The sequence below is a fragment of the Onychomys torridus genome, chromosome 5 (genome assembly GCF_903995425.1).
Source record: "Onychomys torridus chromosome 5, mOncTor1.1, whole genome shotgun sequence".
NCBI lineage: Eukaryota > Metazoa > Chordata > Mammalia > Rodentia > Cricetidae > Onychomys > Onychomys torridus.
The window spans coordinates 69821522-69843279 of record NC_050447.1 but is presented as its reverse complement, the minus strand read 5'-3'; the positions used below and the strand labels follow the sequence as shown (position 1 = coordinate 69843279).

Genomic DNA, 21758 nt, shown 5'->3' with positions numbered 1-21758 from the left:
GAGATTCAAACAAGCAAGCAAATAAATAAATAAAAAGGAAAGAAAGAAAAATATCTGAAATGAAATGGGTATGAATATGAAGGACGTGGAATAAATGTGTCAATGAGGATCTCTATGCCATGTTCACTGATCCATTAGTTATAATCACCAAGCTATGAAATCAAGCTAAGTGCCTAAGGACAGTATGTAAAGTGAAATAAAACAGGCATGTGGCCTTACTTATAAGCAAAATCTAAAAGGAATAATCTCACTGGATGTGGTGGCACATGCCTTTAATTCCAGCACGTGGGAGGCAGAGGTGGGTGAATCTCTGTGAGTTCAAGGTGAGTCTGATCTACATGGTAAGTCCCAGGATAGCCAGGGCTATGTGGAGAGACCATGTGACACATAAAATAAAATAAAAAAGAGTGATCTCATGGAAACAGAGACTAGGATGGTGGCCGAGTAGTGAGGAAGGTGGGATCTTTGTTCAGAGGATACAAAATTTCAGCTACATAGGAAGAATACGTTTAGTGATTCTACTAAACATTATATAATACGCCTAATCACAATATACCACATATGTTATATAAGTTATAAATGTATATTAAATATTTGAAAATTGCTACAAGTGGGACTGGAATCAGAAGTTAAGAGTAAGACCTTCTACTGCTCTTCCTGGATGATCTGAGTTTGGTTCCCAGCACCCACATTGGGTGGCTCACAACCACCCATAACTCTAGCTCCAAATCAGTCTAATGCCTTTAGCCTTTGTGGGCACCTGCACTCATGGCTACATACCCACATATGTACACATAATTGAAAACAACTAGAAGAAATCTTTAAAGAAAAAATTGCTGCAAAGTTTTATGGTGTCATTACTAAAATTAAGTGAGATCGTGCATGTTAATTAACTCAATAGCCATTCTATAATATGTACATATTTCAAATATTCATAAATATTTATGGTTTTGTTTGGTAATAAAAGTTTATATTTTTGGCAGTGCTGGGGATCATACCCAGGGTTTTTCATATTCTGGGCAAGTTATTTATGACTGAGATATACCCTTGATCCTTTTAAAAAAATAAAAAATTAAATACTAATTGATTTATAACCAGGTTTTTAAAAAAAATCACACTAAAAGAGAAATGGAAGGTGTCTTTGAATGGTAAGGTGAGTTATTCCCCCTGTTTTCTAGTAGTTTCCAATACTTTGATAATTGATCTTTTTATCCAGTAAGGAAGATACAACAGCAACTTAAAGACGTACACGGAATAACTTAGAATTTTTATGTAAAGGAAGGTGAACTAAGGCATTTTAAAACTTATTTACATTTTAACTTTTCTCTGACAGACAATACCCACTTTTTACACATCATAGGATCTGTCCAAAGCTGTGCACTGGTTATAAAATCCTTTTATCTAATGCTTTCCACATGGAAATTTTGCCCTGTTATTAAAGCTTTCCAATTTACCAAGACTGACTCCAACACATGCCAGGAAAGACAACCCTTGAATTGGCAGTGGTATTTATCACTCTCCCTCAGTCATCTGTTATTTGTAACTTTTCCAATCACATTTTTACTAAATTATCAATTGAGATTTCATTCTGGGATATAAAATTATTGACTGAATCTGGCAGTGTGTTACAATAGCCACATCAACATGTAGTGACCTTGAGGCCTCCAGATGCAGCTCTGCACCCCCCCCCCCCCACACACAACAGTCTCAGACTTAAGAAAGGCAGGGAAGGCTGGGTAATAACTCCATCTGTAAACTGTCATGCAGGCATGAGGACACCTAGCATGATGGGCACACTCTGATCCTAGCACTGGGGAGCTGAAGACAGGAGGATCTCTGAGATTTGCTGGCAGCCAGTCTAGCTGAATCATTGAGCTTCAGTTCAATGAGAGAGCCTGTCTCAAATGTAAGGTAGAGAGCAATATTGACCTTTGACGTCTATATGCCCACATATGGGGAAATACCAACCCCTCAAAATGCATGCATATGCTAGAGAGAGGTAGGAGGAGAGGGAGGGGTAAAGGAGGGAAGGAGGAAGGGGAAGGGAAGACAGAAAGGGGCGGGGGAGGAGAGGAAAGGGGAAAAGGAAAAACACTAAGGAAGTCAGCAAGTACCCAAGCGACATTTGAAGCTAAGTCTTACAAATTCCACCCCCTGCTCTTTCCAACCAAAGCAGACATAGCTCTTTGCCCCTTTCAGCTCCAGGGCCACCTGTCTTAATTCAGGAGCATAAAAACTTGCATCTAAGTTGATAAATTCTCCCAGATAAACAGTCTCAGCTGAGTCTGGCCCTGGATGTGGCCATGTGGACAAAGTCATCGTTCTCTGAGAAGTAAACACAATCAGGCTCTTAGCTCATACATTCTCATCACATTCCCCAGTAGGGAGGGTGGCAGGAGCTCTTGGGGTTTCCAGCCAACCAGGAGGATGCCAGGCAAATACAGGAGCCACAGGAGGAAAAGCAGAGTCTGCTGCCTCTCTCAGTGGAAGAGCTGGAGACTGAATGCTAGCTACCAGTGTCAGATCAAAGGTGGGTTGGGTCAATGGCATTAGTGGGAGGGAGCAGGAGTAGTGGTTCTGCCCTGGGGATCTCCTCCTCAGTGGAGCTGGTGCTACAGACACTTGGTCTGCATGTAGTTGGCCTGACTCTCTCCATAGCCTTGTTGCTACACCCTGGCATCAGGGAGGTCTGCCATGAGTGTTTTCTGCACTGAGATCGGAGCATGAGCATCATTTGGGGCATCAACAGTGGTTCAAGATGTGGAGCTTAAAGAGTCCACTGGTGGTTCAGTGTAGTGTATTCATGCAGGGTCTGTACACCAAAGTTCAGGGCAGGAATGAACGAAGACTCTCTTACACCAATAGCAGCAAGGTCATCTGGTGGTCTTAAAGAAGCTACATCACATCCATTCACCCATGCAATGCAAGGTAGCATAGTGCGAGCATGCATGCACGCACACATGCATGTACACTAGAACCACCATCAAGTCTTTACAAACCTGAGATTCCAGGACTGTGGATGACACTATGCCTCTCAAGGGTGCACCACATCAGCCAGTCTGTAGCACAGAGCACTCTCTGTAGCTGCCACAGAAAGGAGCATTAGCTGGCATGACTGGTTAAGAGCGGATTATGATACTTCAGGAGGCAACAAGAATTGGAAGATGTCTTTCTGAAACTGTCACTGAGAAGACCACAAATGCCCCAGGCCGTCATCTAGATGGCTTCCTGTAACTAAGTTCATGTCCCATCTACTGTAATGCTGAATTTTTGGAGTGAATTCTTGGAAAGAGATTAACAATGTAAAATCCCTCCCCTTCTCAGTTCAGGTGGGATCCTTCTCTGCACTCACAGTGGAAAGGGGTCAGCACCAAGAGCCCAGTGGCTTTCTTTCCCAAGAATTGTGATTTCAGCACTTCCTTCCCCTTCTGGGTCTAGAAAAGGAGCTGGGGTCAAAAGCAGCATTCCACAACCCAGGACTTCCCAGTCCTCTTTGTATCACAGCCAAGAGAAAATATACTCACCTCCCTGGGGAACACATAGAAGGTTGCTTACCCTTGTCATAAAACAAAGCTACAGATAGTGCATAACTATTGTATCGAAGAGGAAGACATGCGATACGTCATGTCTGAACTGTATTTGACCATGCAGCCTCCCCATGAGGATTCTGTGGACTCTGTTTTGGGAAAAACTTCATAGTGGATTTATATGAACAAAGACACTGCTCTAATGTCCCCATAATTGCCATAGCTAGTAGGCCTGTGCCTCTTCCGACAGAGAATTCACCCGTGGCAGCCCAGCCTCTCTTCGTCTCAGCAATTCTACATTCAAGCCCTGACCATTTAAGGGTTTGTCCCCATCCTCTTCATTCCCAGGCACTCCTGTTGCCTAGTTCATGGCAGGGCTGGCTATAGGCCCTATCTTCCCCAACATGATCCTGAATGGTTTGATTTCTGTTGCTATGATAAACACTGTGCCCAAAAGCAACTTAATGGAGGAAATGGTTTCTTTCAGCTCATATTTCCAGATCATAGTCCACCACTGAGGGAAATCAGGGCAGGAATTCAAGCAGGAACCATGGAGGGATGCTGTTTACTAGCTCACTTATTGACTTGCTCACTCATGCTCAGCTAGGTTCCTTATACAGAGCAAGCCCTAGAGATGCCTAGGGATGGTGCCTCACACAGTGGGCTAGACCCTTCCACATCAATCACCAGTCAAGATAATCCTTCACAGACATGGCCAGAAGCCAGTGTGATCTGGCCAGTTCCTCAATGGAAGGCTCCTTCAGAAGACCCTTGTATATGTCAAGTTGCCTGCTGAAGCTAACTAGTACATTGAGTCTTGTGCAATCCAGCATCTTCCCCTGAAACACTTTTCTCATTTCCAACATGCTCCACTTCTATAGGATTTGACATGAGGATGTACAAATAATCCAGCCAAGTAAGAGGGAGGGTGCAGGGATCAGAAAAAGAGAAAAGGACCCACTGCCAAGTGTAACTAGAGTTTTCTCTCTGGGTTCTACCATGCCTGGCAGTCCGACAGCCCACTTATAAAATAATCACTCAGATGCTTATATTATTTAAACTGTTTGGCCTAATGGCTCAGGCTTCTTGTTATCTAGTTCTTATATCTTAGATTAACCCATTTCTATTAGTCTATATGTTGCCACGTAGCTCGTGGCTTACTGGTACCTTACATCTCGCTTGTCATGGCGGCGGCTGGGAGTATCTCTCTGTGTCAGCCTTCCACTTCCCAGAATTCTCTTCTCTGCTTGTCCTACCTATACTTCCTGCCTGGCTACTGGCCAGTCAGTGTTTTATTTATTAACCAATCAGAGCAACACATTTGACATACAGAACATCTCACAGCAGCCAAGTCAAATGCTTCCATCGGCATCTCAGATCGTCCCTGCTTGTTACTTCTGAGGTTTGGGTGTTTCCCTAGTAGCTGTGGGTTCACCCAGCTTGGGGACCACTCTGTACTAATGTGACTCTCCTGCTTGCCTCCACACACCTCTCTCTCTTTCTAAAGGGAGTTGACTGATACTACAACAAGGCTAAATTTCCAACTGAATTTCCAAAGGGCCAAAGAGAACTGTGGGCATTTGGGCTGAGGCACCTGAGGTCCTGGATCACACATGGTGAAGCAATCCTGGCCTTTACTGTCTACTGTTTCTAGACCTTCTACAGTTTAAAGTCATATAAAGTTTACTTTTCCATCTGGACTTTGAAAATTGGCCACAATCCGTTGGGATGGAATGAAATGACCTTTTTGACAAAGACTGCTGATATCTTGCGTCAGTGTTCCAGAGCAGTATGAAAATGACCGTGAGGTGAGATGTGGGCATACAGGGTCTGTGGCAGGCTCTGATTCAGATGTTCATCTGTTCTTTGTCCTTCCCTTGTGCCTTGGCTGAGGACCACCTTCCCTCCAACCCCATCCAGTAGTTAACTATCACATTTTCACCTCCATTTGTCTCTCCTGAGGTCAAGTTTCAGATGTCCCCTGTCATCTGCCTTATGAAGAGTCAGATAGTAAACATCTTAAGCCTGTGGACTATAAGGTCTTTGTGGCAACTACTCAACTTTGTCATTGTAGCACAATACATGCCACTGATAATATGCAAACATACCATTGTAGCTGTGTGGTAAAAAAAACTTTATTGATGTGGGGCCAGATTTTGTGATAGGCCATAGTTGGATTACCACTACTCTCCACTTTTTTAAAAAAATCCTCCCCTACTTCCTTTTCATTTTGAATCCCAAGAATATGAATGAGGTGTTTAAAAGGCAAGCTATTTGTCTTGTTACTTTTGGATAGCACTCTTGTTTTTTTTTTTTTTTATACTTCAGAAAGTACATGTTGTCTTGTCCTTGTAGGTGGTTACTTAAATTGAAAGCAGCTGTGAAGAAAAGAACTCTCGGGGCACATTTGTTATGCCCACTAGTATGAAGTAGTGATTTTTAAATGTACTGTTTTTGTTTAGCTAGACATAAAGCTTACCGGTGTGCTGCCAAGTAACTCAGGAAAATGTTCTGCACCTCACACTGACCAGACACAGAATGGCAAGTGTTTTTTGCTGGAGATAAAAAAGAAAGAGGTGAGGGGAAGGAGGGAGAGAAAGAAGAAAAGGGGGGACTGGAGGAGAGAGGGAAGGAGAGGGAAGAAGAATGTAATTAAGCTGAACAACTTTGGAAATGATGGGTACTTCTAGCTATAACATGAATATATTGCCTTAACCTCTCAAGATCTTGGCTGTGAAACCTTCTCACAGAACCTGAGCTTCCTGGGGGAGAGGCAATCAGACAGGAAGACACCTGACTAAGGTACAGACAAGGAACCCTTCTGTGTTTGCCTTGTCAATGGTGGCATGTGACCCAAATGGCCGTGTTAAGGTCACATGGCCTCAAGGATGTAACAACAGCAATTGCATCGTCCTCTGCTCAGCCTGTGGTTACAAGGAGAAAGGGTCCCTGACTAGTTCCTAGGGACCTTGTGATGCTTTCTACATTGTTTTTTGTTGAGGTGTTCAATGAAAAATTATCCAGACCAATCTCCATAAAATACTCCTGATAAAATTCCAGGGGAAAAATTACAATAGACAGTCTAATAACAGCATGATTTCAATTTTGTTTAAAGTACTTATGAACTTACCTAGACCCATAAACCTGACCCTAGGAATACATACAGTAAAACATCAACAGAACTTTTTCTATATGCAATTACACATAATTGAAATGTTCCACATTTTTATTCCTTTGTGTGTGTGAGTATATATGTATACATGTTTTTTGAGGGAGGTGTGTGCACAAGTGTGTACGTGTGTGGAGGTCAGAGGTCAACATTAGGTGCCTTTCTCAGTTATTCTCTGTCTTACTGTATTTTCTGTGTCTATTACATTTGTACAACGTGTGTGTGTGCACACTGTGCATACTGTAGTGCACATGTAGTGCTCAGAGGACAATTTGCAGGATCGGTTCTCTGCTTCTGCCATGTGGGTCCTGGACATAGAACTCAGGTTGCCAGGCTTGCAGTGGCAGGCACCTTTACCTGCTGAGCCATCTGGCCAGTCCCATGCCTTTTTCGAGACAGGATCTCTCAGTGGGACCTGGGGCTTGCCAATTAGACTAGGCTAGCTGGCTAGCAGACTCAGGGATGATCCTATCTCTGGCTCTCCAGTGACAAGGTTATAAGTGTGCTTGCCCCTAGGTTTTTACGTGGGGTCTGAGGACCTGAACTCAGGTCCTCATGCTTGAGATGTGCCAACTAAACTGTCTGCCCAGGCTTGGTCCCTTGCTTATCTTTAAAAAACTTGATCTACAATCAACTCGTTGCTTCTTTAGCTTTAGAAAATGACATCTTAAAAGATAAGGAAGCCTGAGTACCTCAGCCTAAGTTATAAACATAAGAAAGCAGTCTCTATCTCATGGCAGTTTGCCCATTTGCCCAGAAGCAGACATCCTCTCTGCCACATGGAAACTTCCAGATAAAGCTCTGCTGCAGGCAAATGGAATTGCTTAGGCATCATCGAAAGAGTCATTTCTCCAGGTTAGCCTGGGGGAGGTGCAGGAGTTCTGCACGGATGATCTGGGGAATCTGTGGCTTCAGGGCTCCTCCTAAGATCCTTCTTTCTAGTTCTTCCAAGAGAATGTGCAGTACCTGCTGCCGCCCAGCCCAGCCTTTCCCCTCTGCAGCTCAGATTACTGAAAAATACCTCAAAGCTAAATGAGCAAATGGCATGGCTTAGCTTTTTTTTTTTTTTTTTTTTCCAGCAAATTTTAAGAGATTGATTTCATTTGGAAAGCATTTCCCAAACAGGAGTTTCTTAAAGAAACATGTGTTTGAAAAGCAGAGTTCTCCTCTAGTAGTTCTTATTTCTTAATGGGGGAGAAAAAAAAAGCACCACTGTGTGTGTGTGTGTGTGTGTGTGTGTGTGTGTGTGTGTGTGTGTGTGTGGGGGGGGGTGATAGTCAGAATCCAGAAGGTCCACTTTAGGTTTTATGGGCAGTAGCTTCATTGTTTCATGGTACTGTCCTGATGCACATGGCATCTTTGCTGAAGAGGAGAGACCTTGATAGTAGCCTTGGATTATGGCTTTGCTACTGGCGACACTGGAAAAGTTCTGCGAGTCCTGTGATGTCTTCCTTTGTTCCTATCAGGGGAAGGAGAAGCTGTGAGGACCACAGTGATGCACTCACTAAGGAACACATTTAACCTTTTTTGGAATGTATCATTTCTATCTCATGATACACCACTGCCCTGGCCACGTCTCGGTGCCTCTTGGCCTCGTCTTGGTTTCTTCAGGCCATTGTCAAGGCGTCTGTGGCTGTGTTACTTTGCTAGAGCTGTAGCTCTTCTTGCCCTGGATTCTCCAGAACAGGGAGTTCATTGCCCTTTGGTCACAGGGATGCCTACCAGGAATGTTGGTGACCTAGGAAAAGCTTTGTCCATGGTGATTGTTCATACCCCCTTTCCTCCAACACCTTCTGATGTCATAGTCAAGCACGTACTAATGGATTCCATTTAAAAGGAAATACTTGGGTCTCTTGTTTTGGTATATGTTGCTTATCTTCTTTTATTCTGTTCTTGAAGAATCTACCGTAACTCATAGACTGTGATATAAGGAGAGTGGATCGAAAGTGCTTATTCTAGCTACTTGAACATATGGAATTTCAAAATACATAGATCTTTTTTCCCTTTTTTATTATTATTATATTTGTGTTTTAATTTTACACATCAGCCATGGGTTCCCCTGTCCTCCCCCCCTCCCGCCCCTACCCCCACCTTTCCCCCATCCCCTCCCATCCATTCCCATTTCCTCCAGCGCCAAGACTCCCCTGGGGATTATTTTAAACCTGGTGGATTCAGTACAGGCAGGTCCTGTCCCCTCCTTCCAGGCTGAGCATGTGTCCCTGTGTAAGCCCAAGGTTTCAAACAGCCAGCTCATGCACCAAGGACAGGTCTGGGTCCCACAGCCTGGGAGCCTCCCAAACAGATCAAGCTATTCAATTGTCTCACTTATCCAGAGGGCCTGATCCAGCTGGGGCCTCCACAGCCTTTGGTTCATAATTCATGTGCTTACATTCATTTGGCTATTTGTCCCTGTGCTTTTTGCAATCTTGGTCTCAACAATTCACGCTCTTACAGTCCCTCCTCTTTCTCATCAATTGGACACCTGGAGCTCCACCTGGGGCCTGGCTGAGGATCTCTGCATCCACTTCCATCAGTTATTGTGTGAGAGTTCCAAGACGACTGCTAGGGTGTTTAGTCATCTGATCACCAGACTAGGTCAGATCAGGCCCTCCCTGGACCACTGCCAGCAGTCTACAGAGGATGTATCATTGTGGATTTCTGGGGACCTCTCCAGCACTCTGCCTATTCCTGTTCTCATGTGGTCTTCATTTATCATGGTCTGTTATTCCTTGTTCTCCCTTTCTGTTCTTGATCCAGCTGGGATCTCCTGCTCCCCTTAGCTTTCTTTCCCTCAAATCTTGCCCTTCATTACTCACACTGTCGTCCAGGTTGCTCATGTAGATCTCATCCATTTCTCTGTCATTGGGTGATCCCTGTGTCTTTCCTAGGGTCCCATTTTCTAGGTAGCCTCCCTGGAGTTGTGTAGCAGTCTAGTCATCTTTGTTTTACATCTATTATCCTCCTATGAGTGAGTACATACCATGTTTGTCCTTCTGAGTCTGGGTTACCTCACTCAGGATGATTTTTTCTAGATCCATCCATTTGCCTGCAAACCTCACGATGTCATTGTTTTTCTCTGCTGAGTAGTACTCCATTGTGTATATGTACCCTATTTTCTTTATCCATTCTTCAGTTGAAGGGCATCTAGGTTGTTTCCAGGTTCTGGCTATTACAAACAATGCTGATGTGAACATAGCTGAGCAAATGCCCTTGTGGTATGATTGAGCATTCCTTGTATGCCCAAGACTGCTACAGCTGGGTCTTGGGGGAGATGGATTCCCAATTTTCTAAGGAAGTGCCATATTGATTTCCAAAGTGGCTGTACAAGCTTGCATTCCCACCAGCAGTGGAGGAGAGTTCCCCTTGCTCCACATCCTCTCCAGAATAAGCTGTGTTCTGTGTTTTTGATCTTAGCCATTCTGACAGGTGTAAGGTGGTATCTCAGAGTCGTTTTGATTTGCATTTCCCGGATAATTAGGGATGTTGAGCAATTCCTTAAATGTCTTTCAGCCATTTGAACTTCCTCTGTTGAGAATTCTCTGTTTAGGTCTATTGCCCATTTCTTAATTGGACGGTTGGGCATTTTGATGTCTAATTTCTTGAGTTCTTTATATATTCTGGATATCAGCCCTCTGTCAGATGTAGGGTTGGTGAAGACATTTTCTCATTCTGTAGGCTGTCACTTTGTCTTGTTGACCATGTCTTTTGCTCTACAAAAGCTTTTCAGTTTCAACAGGTCCCATTGATTGATTGTTTCTCTCAGTGTCTGTGCTACTGGTGTTATATTTAGAAAGTGATCTCTGGTGTCAATGCATTCAAGACTACTTCCTACTTTCTCTTCTATCAGGTTCAGAGTAACTGGATTTATGTTGAGGTGTTTGATCCACTTGGACTTAAGTTTTGTGCACAGTGACAGATATGGATCTATTTGCAGCCTTCTACACATTGACATCCAGTTATGCCAGCACCATTTATTGAAGATGCTTTCTTTTTTCCATTGTACATTTTTGGCTTCTTTGTCAAAAATTATGTGTTCATAGGTGTGCTAGTTAATGTCAGGGGCTTCAATTCTATTCCATTGGTCCACATGTCGGTTTTTATACCAGTACCAAGCTGTTTTTATTATGGAAGTTCTACAGTATAGCTTGAGGTTGGGGATCATGATGCCTCCAGAGGTTGTTTTATTGTACAGGAATCTTTTGGCTATCCTGGGTTTTTTGTTTTTCCATATGAAGTTGAGATCTTTCCAGATCTGTGAAGAATTGTGTTGGTAATTTGATGGGGATTGCGTTGAATCTGTAGATTGCTTTTGGTAAGATCGCCATTTTAACTATGTTAATCCTGCCTATCCATGAGCATGGGAGATCTTTCCATTTTCTGACATCTTCTTCAATTTCTTTTTTCAGGGACTTAAAGTTCTTGGCATATAGGTCTTTCACATACATAGTTAGAGTAACCCCAAGGTATTTTATATCGTTTGTGGCTATTGTAAAGGGTGATGTATCTCTGATTTCCTTCTCAGCCTGATTGTCCATTGTATATAGGAGGGCTACTGATTTTTTTTGAGTTGATCTTGTATCGTGCTATGTTGCTGAAGGTTTTTATTAGCTGTATCAGTTCCTTGGTTGAATTTTTGGGGTCACTCATGTATACTTTCATGTCATCTGCAAATAGGGAAAGCTTGACTTCTTCCTTTCCAATTTGTATCCCCTTAATCTCCTTATGTTGTCTTATAGCTCTGATAAGTACTATACTGATAAGTATGGGGAGAGGGGACAGCCTTGCCTTGTTCCTGATTTTAGTGGTATTGCTTTGAGTTTCTCTCCATTTAATTTGATGTTGGCTGTTGGCTTACTGTAGAGTGCCTTTATTATGTTTAGGTATTATCCCTGTATTCCTGATCGCTCCAAGACCTTTATCATGAAGGGGTGTTGGATTTTGTCAAATGCCTTTTCCGTATCTAGTGAGATGATCATGTGGTTTTGTTCTTTGAGTTTGTTTATATGGTGTATTACATTGACAGACTTTTGTATGTTGAACCACCCTTGCATCCCTGGGATGAAGCCTACTTGATCATGGTGGATAATTGTTTTGATGTGCTCTTGGAGTCTGTTTGCCAGTATTTTATTGAGTATTTTTGCATCAATGTTCATGAGGGAGATTGGTCTATAGTTCTCTTTCTTTGTTGCATCTTTGTTTGGTTTAGGAATCAGGGTGATTATAGCCTCATAGAAGGAATTTGGTAATATACCTTCTGCTTCTATTGTGTGGAACAATTTAAAGAGTATTGGTATTAAGTCTTCTTTGAAGATCTGGTAGAATTCTGCAGTGAAACCATCTGGTCCTGGGCTTTCTTTTGTTTGGGAGACTTTTAATGACTGATTCTATTTCCTTAGGGGTTATTGGACTATTTAAATGGTTTATCTAGTCTTGATTTAACTTAGGTATGTGGTACCTATCCAGAAAATTATCCATTTCTTTTAGATTTTCCAGTTTTGTGGAGTAGAGTTTTTGAAGTATGACCTGATAATTCTCTGGATTTCCTCATTGTCTGTTGTTATGTCCCCCTTTTCATTTCTGATTTTGTTAATTTGGATGCTTTCTCTCTGTCTTTTGGTTAGTTTGGATAAGGGCTTGTCTATCTTGTTGATCTTCTCAAAGAACCAACTCTTTGTTTCATTAATCCTTTGTATTGTTCTCTTTATTTCTATTTTATTGATTTTAGCTCTCAATTTAATAATTTCCTGGCGTCTGTTCCTACTGGGAGACTTTGCTTCTTCCTGTTCAAGGGCTTTCAGGTGTGCTGTCAAGTCACTAGTGTGAGATTTCTCCAGCTTCTTTATGTGGGCATTTAGTGCTATGCATTTCCCTCTTAGCACTGCTTTCATAGTGTTCCATAAGTTCAGGTATGTGGTGTATTCATTTTCATTGATCTCTAGGAAGTCTTTAATTTCTTTATTTCTTCCTTAACCCATTGCTGATTCAGTTGAGCATTATTCAGTTTCCATGAGATTGTAGGTTTTCTGTAGTTTTTTTTTTTTTCTTTGTAGTTGAAATCTAACTTTAAACTATGGTGGTCCGATAGAACACAGGAGGTTATTCCAATTGTTTTGTGTCTGTTGAGATTAGCTTTGTGGCCAAGTATGTGGTCGATTTTAGAGAAGGTTCCATGGGGTGCTGAGAAGAAGGTATATTCTTTTTTGTTCAGGTGGAATGTTCTGTAGATATCGATTAAGTCCATTTGAGCCATAACATCAGTTAAGACCATTATGTCTCTGTTAAGTTTCAATTTTGCCGATCTGTCCAGAGGTGAAAGTGGGGTGTTGAAGTCTTCCACTATTAATGTGTGGGGTTTTATATGTGATTTAAGCTTTAGTAATGTTTCTTTTACTATGTTGGTGCCCTTGTTCACATTTGAGACTTCATCTTGGTGGATCTTTCCTGCAATGAGTATGTAATGTCCTTCATCGTCTCTTTTGATTGATTTTAGTTTGAAGTCTATTTTGCTGGATATTAGGATGACTACACCAGCTTGCTTCTTAAGACCATTTGATTGGAAAATCTTTTCCCAGCCTTTTATTCTTAGGAGGTATCCGTCTTTGAATTTGAGGTGTGTTTCTTGTATGCAGCAGAAAGATGGGTCCTGTTTTCGTATCCATTCTGTTAGTCTGTGTCTTTTTATAGGTGAATTAAGTCCATTGATATTAAAGGATATTAATGACCAGTGATTGTTCATTCCTATTATTTTTAGTTTTTGGTGGTAGTGTGTGTGTGTACTTCTCTTCTTTGGGGTTTACTGCTGTGATGTTATCTATTGCCTGTGTTTTCATGGGTGCATTTGCCTTCCTTAGGTTGGAATTTTCCTTCTAGTGCTTTCTGTAGGGCTGGGTTTGTGGATAAGTATTGTTTAAATCTGGTTTTGTCTTGGAAGGTCTTGTTCACTCCATCTATGAAGATTGAAAGTTTTGCTGGGTATATTAGTCTAGGCTGGCATCCATGGTCTCTTAGTGTCTGCATTATATCTGTCCAGGTCCTTCTGGCTTTCAAAGTCTCCATTGAGAAATCAGGTGTTATTCTGATGGGTTTGCCTTTATAAGTCACTTGGCCTTTTTCCTTTGCTGCCATTAATATTCTTTCTTTATTCTATATGTTTAGTTGTTTAATTATTATGTGGTGAGGGGACTTTTTTTTGGGGGGGGTCTAGTCTGTTTGGTGTTCTATAGGCTTCCTGTATCTTCATAGGCATTTCCTTCTTTAAGTTGGGAACGTTTTCTTCTATGATCTTGTTAAATATATTTTCTGTGCCTTTGAGTTGGTATTCTTCTCCTTCCTCTATCCCTATTATTCATAGGTTTGGTCTTTTCATGGTGTCCCAAATTTCTTGGAAATTTTGGGTCATGACTTTGTTGGTTTTAGTGTTTTCTTTGACTGATGAATCTATTTCTTCTACCGTGTCTTCAACACCAGAGATCCTCTCTTCCATCTCTTGCATTCTGTTGGTTATACTTGCATCTGAAGTTTCTGTTTGTTTACTCAGATTTTCTATTTCCAGCATTCCTTCTGCTAGTGTCTTCTTCATTTTTTCTATTTCCCTCTTCAGGTCTTGGACTGTTTCCCTTGCTTTTTCATGATTTTCTTTCAGGGACTTATTGTTTTCTTCTGCTTTAATTGTCCTTTCCTCTAGTTTTTTTTTATAGCATTCTTCCCATTTTTTGTTTGTCTGTTCCTCCACTTTATTTTTGATTTCTTTTATATAATGCTCTAGCCTCTTCATGATGTAACTTATAAGGTTGTTTCCTTCTTCTTCTTCCATTCCGTGATGTTCAGGTCTAGCTGTTGGAGAAGGGCTAGGTTCTGGTGATGCTGTATTGCTCTTTATTTTGTATGTACTTCTGCCTTGACGTCTGCCCATCTCCTCTTGTGTTCATTCTTGGTCTTATCAGTGTACTTGGTCCAGACAGAACTGACAGATTTAGGGAGCCTCTTTCTGGTCCAGATGGAAGCTCTGGGCTGGATGGGAGCTCTGGTCCAGATGAGAGTGCTGGCCGGATAGGAGCTGGGAGGCTGGACTCTGAGTCTCAGGAAGTCCCTGGAGTTTTTTTTATCTTGTGCAGATGGGAGCTCCTCTTGTCCAGATGGGAGTTCCGGGACAGGATGGAAGCTTTGGTCCAGATGGGAGTTCCGGGGTGGATGGGAGCTGGGGGCTGTTCTCTGAGTCTCAGGAAGTGGCTGGGGTCTCACGCAAATGGGTGTGGGGGCAGGGTGTTGGGACTGTAGGGTCTGCCTGCAGTCTTGGAAAAGGGCAAAATACATAGATCTTTCTTACTTACTCACACATATATGATAGAAATAATGAGTTCCTCAAGGAGTTCCTCTACTGTTTATCTTTATCTTGTGTGTGTGTGTGTGTGTGTGTGTGTGTGTGTGTGTGTGTGTGTCTCATTTTGGCCAGAAGAGGGCAGAATGGCATATGTGGTCTCTATGAATCAGTGACATTCCAGGAGCCCCAAACTATGACAAGTAATTTTTGAACATTGGTTCAATTTCTTCTTCTTCTTCTTCTTCTTCTTCTTCTTCTTCTTCTTCTTCTTCTTCTTTTTTTGTTAACATGTCCAAAATTGCCAGGCAACAAGAATGCCAAAGGCCAATGTTGGGTTAAGTCTTGAAGAACTTGTGATCTGCCAAGGGCACTCAAACCTATTACCCTATGTATAAATAACTACAGGAGGGTATGATATAGCTGGCAACATGAAAGTGGACCCATAGAAGGCTTATGAGGTTGCCAGACTGCTGGACATGGTGACACATGCTTAGAATCCCAGCACTCAGGCACTGAGGCAGCAGATCAGGAATTCAAGGCCAGCCTGGGCTACGTTGTACATTTGAAGCCAGCTTACGATACATGTCTTAAAAAAAAAAAGTCCAGAGAGAGCTGTGAGAGAATGACACTCTAGTAGAAGAGAGACCATGGCACAGACTTTGAGATGAGAAGGAGATATGTGCTGGAGGAAGAACCAGGAGCCAGCATACTTTGTGATCAAGCCTATGGTGCATAAACTAAGCAGGACTGGAGATGTGTAGGTGGGTTTGACCGTGCACTACTGGCTGTCGATGAACTTTTACTATGTATTAAGCATGAGTCTAAGAAATGTCTGGACAGAACTCATTACGTCTTCCCACCCTGTGGTCAATCTTATGTTACACATGAGGAAACTATGTGTGGCCAGTCAGGCTTCCTGAAAGGGGGACTCTGAGAGGAGAGGAACATCTGAGAGAATTTTCAGAGAATGCTCCTGGCATTCAAGGCATACGTAGGCACATGAGGGCCAGAGAGGATGGAGGACCGGGCAAAGGTGAAACCAACTATAATTCCAACTTCACTGGGGTTCTAGTCTTGCTCATGGGACACTATGAAGCTAAGATGTCCCTTCAGAGATGTTCCAAGATAGGATGAGGGGCCCTGGATTTACTAATCCTGGGTCATGTCTAGTCATTAACTACAAATGCCCCAGCAAAGGGGAGGTAAACCAGGGCAGGTTCCAGAAAACTCAGCTGAGGACTATCCACTTGTAACACTCCAAGAAGCTGGGCACAGACCTTCCAGTCCCAAAGCCAGTGTGGCTGGTGCAATGTAGAGTCCACTACACTGAGTTCAGGAAGCTTGCCCAATGTGAGAACACTTAGAAACAGAAAAGGCAAGGTTAGAAACTAGGGCAGCTGGCTGTAAGACTATGCATTTAACTGCATTGGTGTACTGCAGTGCAGGTGGCTGGTGCTAGATGAACACAGTCCCCTCTCAGCATGTAAAGGACACTGGTCCTGAGATCCTTCCTCAGATCCCAAAATATGCAGATGCTCAAGTTCCTTATGTATAATGAAAAGTGGCACAGTAGTTTGCATATGGCCACAGTATTTGCATATGACCACATCTGTGTAGAATACCGAACACAATAGGTATAGATAGTTGCTGTACTCCATTGGTTTCGAGTGACAGCAGATAAACAGTCTGTACTGCTCCAGTACAGAAGCACCTACAGAAATCTCCTTACAAAGTACACAGATGGAGCAAGGGGAACACATCTTACATGACAGCTGTTAGAGATAGACTAAGGGTCTGAGAGAGGGTGTCAGGCTACAGCCGGGGAAGCTTGTACCCCATTCGTGTGGATCCAGGGGAGTGCTTAGCATGTGGCAAATGCAAATTTCTATTCTGGGAACTTTCTGGATTTTTTTTTTTTTCTATTTTTGATACACGATTGGTTGAATCTGATGGGGGGATCCCACAGACACATATCCTGCAGATATGGGAGACTGTTTCTAATCAGAAGACAGTGATGTTCAAACCTCTGTTTGCTAGCACAGCTCTTGATAATGGAGGGGGGAGCAGACAGCTCAGAGTGGCAAGAAGACCTCTTGTTTCCTTGTAAGAGTGCAATCTAGCTTAGAGCATAAGACTCAAGAAGTACACAGAAAGAGAAAGCTCAATCTCCACACTCTCTTGTCCCCTTTGCTCCCAGGATATAGCCATTGTCACCTCAGAGAGAGCATACACATGTGTAAGCATAGGCACACACGGGGATCAGATCCCTGGTTCTCATTATCACAATATCCACATTATTCTGCACTGTGCTTTCCAGATTAACACCATGCCTTAGACCTTGCTGCAGCGAAGTTCCTATGGAGCCACATTATTCCCTTAAAGACACAAGATACAAAGCTTTCCCATCATATAATGATTTACCTTTTTGTTCTTTTTCATAACACTGGGAGTCAGACTGGGTATCTTGTGCTTGCGAGTCAAGTATCATTAAGTTAAACGCTCAACTGTACTATGCTTTAGACCAGATCATTTTCAGATGTTTTCAACCCTGAAAGAACTTTTATTTGATTCTACATTTTAAAAGGTACATTTTGGAGACAAAGTCTCCTGTATAGCCCCAGTCTTTGCCTCAAACTGATGACATCCCTCCTGTTTCAGCCTCCCAAATGCTGGGATCACAGACTTGTGTTACTCTGCCCAGCTGTTTTTGGGGCTGGAGAGATGGCTCAGAGGTTAAGAGCACCGGAAGTTCTTCCAGAAATCCTGAGTTCAATTCCCAGCAACCACATGGCCAAGTGGCCAAGCACACGTTTAGCATGCTCTGAGACCATAGAGTTTAACTCTCAACACCCCCAAAAGGAGGTAAATAACAAACAATGCTAGAATATGTTTGTATACCTATCAGTTTGTACATGTGAGTGCATTGCTGTGACATGAAGTCTCAGAATTACTAGGCCAAAGGATACACAGTTTTTAATTTGAGAGAATCCAACTGCTCTTCACAGGGGTCTGCACATTGTCCAGTAGAGTCCTGTTGCCCCAAATCCTGACCCAGTCTAATATGTGAAAAGGGGGGGTGGGTGTTGGGTTAGGATACAGCTTGAAGGCAGAACACTTGCCTAGACCTAATAATCCTTATTATTCCCTCCCATCCGCCGATATGTAGAAACTAACAACCTGTCATGGCTTTAAACTGCTTTTATCTTTGCTACGGGAAGTTCATTCCTTTCTGCCGCCAGTGATAAATATTTAGAATATATTTTAAATGTAAAATCTTACAAGGAAGAGCCAAGTGAGGCTTCGGTTTGTATCTGAGGTCATGTGGGACTCCTGGTTGAAGGGAGAAGGTCATGATGAAGGCCATTGCCTGTGTTGTAGCTTCTGAGATTCACCTACCTCTCCCTCTGTGGTGTTTCTGCCCCCAGCTCATGTGCTCCTCGGTGCAGAAGGCCCTGTTTGAGGAGGAGGACCATGTCAAGAAGCTGCAGCAGAAGGTGGCCACCCTGGAGAAGCGCAACAGGCAGCTCCGTGAGCGGATGAAGAAGGTCAAGAGGTCTCTGAGGCAGGCGCGGAAGAACAGCCGCCACCTGGAGCTGGTGAACCAAAAACTCAACGAGAAGCTGGTGGGCACAGGTGCTCAACAACACATCAACGCCCTGGACCGGGAGCCCGCGCGCGCCCCCTACCTGCACGGGTAGCAGGTGCAGGTGGATGCAGGCCTGCCTTGGCTGTCCCAGAGGAGGAGAGAATAAAAGTGGGTTCTGTAACACGCACTTACTTCAAACATTATAGGAGATACCCATTAGACATTTGGTAGTCTAACAGGGTAAAATGGCAAGTCTTAGTTGCTTTCCCATCGGGTGCTGGCCTTACTGGCCACTCGGCTTCAGACCCTATGAGTGGCATGCCCTTTTTCTGTCTTGGTGCCACCCAAATACCTTAAAGCTCAGAGGCAGTGGGATCCCTGGGTTCTGGCCCATCCCAGGTCTGGTCCTCAGCCTCTAGGGGATCTCTTCATTGTGGAGAGATCATTCTAGAAAAGATCATACACGAAGTTATCACGGGACTCTGTTTTTAATTTCAGAAGAGAGTCAGCAGGAGTCTCAGCAACCAGAACTGGAACAAGCAGGCATTCGGGAGAGCCGCTGTTCTAGAGAACGTTCTGGAATGTTCCGCTGCTTTTGCCCATGGTTTTAGAAGCAGGGCACCTACATGCAAATGTGCAGGGCACCCATAGGTCAAGGCAGTATTTCCCTCACAGCCGAAGCATGTTAAGACTTAATGAGTTCGTCACAGGTAAAGGAACTGAGCAGGGAGCTGAGGCAGCTGGTAATAGGTAAAGATAAATTATATCAGTTTTCCAACCCCAGCTCCCCAGGGCTGACATGATACTCACAGGCTGTTTTAATCTAGAGAGTAATTGTTTTTGTGGACACACCTTGTTTCATGAGGCCGAGAGTCACACTAGTGTCTGTCCCCTGCTTGCTTGGCAAATCTCTGCCGCGGAGCTGCACTCTCAGCCCTACGATACTTTTGAACCAGATCTCTTTTGATGGACATTTCAAGATGTTTTCAACCCTTGTTCCCAACTTGGAGTTCAGCTCAGACACTGTGGAGTCTTAACTCTGTTTGCTCAGCCTATCACATCTTCGAGTTCAAGGTCAATGACCCCAACACACTGAGATCACCTGCTCTGCAAATACATCTCCCTCCCTGGTGGGATTCAGTAAGGGCTGGGTTCTCACCCGGACTCACAAAGGGCTTTGTCCAGGTATTCCAACCCAAGCTTCTACACATAACCCAAACTCCTATCCCAGAAACATACAATGCTCTCTGCCTAGGCTCCCTACAAAAGGTCTGTGCATAGCCTGATAGAAATATTTGCATAACAGTGCACGCTCCTTTAATCAATTCCTTAACAAAAAGTTTTCTTTGGAAAGAAAACTTCAAGGCAGTTCAATAGAGCGCTCTCACTGTCCTTACTACTGCCAAGGTTGATCACGTCTCAGCTCTAGTATTCAGAAGTCAGCTGTGTGTCTGCTGCTTCATCTCCCCTGTAGACGGCCCTCCAGACCAAACGTCCTTCCATGCTGTCCCTTCCATAGAAAGAATCCTTTGGCTTTGCAGTGTCAACCACCCAAAGTCCACACCAGACACACGAGGCTGATCAAATGGCCGTTACTGTCACGCTGCCACCTTTCTGCTTTTAGGAAGTCCAGGCACCTCCCTGAGAAGTATCATGTGTGAGTATTCTGCCCTTCGCTGCGCTGGGGATGATGGGAAGTTCTATCGGGGACCAATTTTCCTCCACTCTCACCCCACAGCCCCTTTAGCTATTCCTAAGTTGCTACATAGATGAGCCTTCTCGTTAATTCTCCCTGGGAACATTTAATTAGAGTGGTTTTGTTACCGCCCAAGAGAATGGCAGGCTTAGAGGTGACAGAGCTGGGACTTAGAGAAATGTGGAGGCCGAGATGCGTTTTGTTCTGCTTTTCCAATAAACATGAGCAGTGATTCCAACAGCTGTGAGACAATAAGTGTGTCTTTGAATCAGGGAGGTTTCATGATTTCCAGCTTCAGCCTGGAAAAGTGATTTAGAGCCTTTGGAGAGACATCTGGGAGTGACCCTGGGACCCTGAGGACTGTTCAAGCCTGCTCTCCTGCCATTCCCTGATGGATGTGGCCCTAGTCTCCCTCCTTCTGGGTTCCCATCTCTCAGCACACCTGTGCTCCTGCTCTTCCGCTCATGGGGGACAGGAGGTATCATTAATCAGTGTCTTCAGACATTACTGAAATCTTGCTAAAGGAGAATTCCTGGGTCCCATCATCCTCTGCCTTGTTATCTTGCCACCTATCACTCATATGAATGACATGCTTAATGTTCCATAAAGAGCTGACTCCAAGCATCACTCATGATATGACACACTTTCTTCAGTCTGTTCTAGAACCTTCTGTGAAATTCAGGCTACTTGTTTCCCTTCAAGGCACCAGGAGACAAACTGTTGCAAAATGGCACAGTGAGCAAGAAGCAGGTAGACTCTCAAATCTTCAAACGACAGTCCCCAGGAATGTTCCACTGATGAAGTGTGGACAGTGTTGAGTATAGGAATGAGGCTTCATTAGCCCCACAGGATGTTGAATGTCAACGTCTTTGGTGGCTTCCCATTCAGGACACTATGCTGTACTGTTTACTCCCTTTTAAAACACTTGTTTTAAACACCAGGCTATATTGCACACACATTATGACCCCTACTTGGTAGAAATTACTGGAATTCATGCATCTGGAGCACAGGACTTATCTAGTTATGAAGAGACAGATTATAAAGTCAAATCACAATGACTTTCATTCAAATGGCAGGATCAACAACAATTCATAGTCTATGGTGGTTTTTTTTTTTTGTTTGTTTTGTTTTTTGTTTTTTTGTTTTGTTTTTTTTTTTAACCAAAATCAAGCACCCTAACTGCTATGGTGTCACACACCTGTAATCCTACACTTGGGAGGCAGAAGCAGGAGAATCATCAGTTTGAGGCCAGTCTGGGCTGTGTAGCAAGACCATGACCCACATCTCACTCCTAAAAACATGAAAGCACCCCAGCATGTATTAAGTTCTTTCTCACAGATTGTCCCATTTAATGTTCTTAATAATTTGATGAAGTAGACAGCTCAATTCCTATTCTCTAGCAGGAATCCAAGGTTTCCAGAAATAAATGGCTCAAGGTGCACAACTGTGCAGGTGGTTAA

The 21758-nt window shown here is 43.3% G+C and overlaps 1 protein-coding gene across 1 annotated transcript in view; it reads left to right on the top strand.

The window, feature by feature from the left end:
• Positions 1–20523, top strand: part of Ccdc3 (coiled-coil domain containing 3) — a 102590-nt gene extending 82067 nt beyond the window's left edge. The window contains exon 3 of the mRNA XM_036188032.1: positions 18442–20523. Coding sequence (XP_036043925.1) covers positions 18442–18714 — 273 coding nt within the window. The 3' untranslated portion in view covers positions 18715–20523. The remainder of the gene's footprint in view (positions 1–18441) is intronic.
• The last annotated feature ends 1235 nt before the right edge of the window (positions 20524–21758 follow it).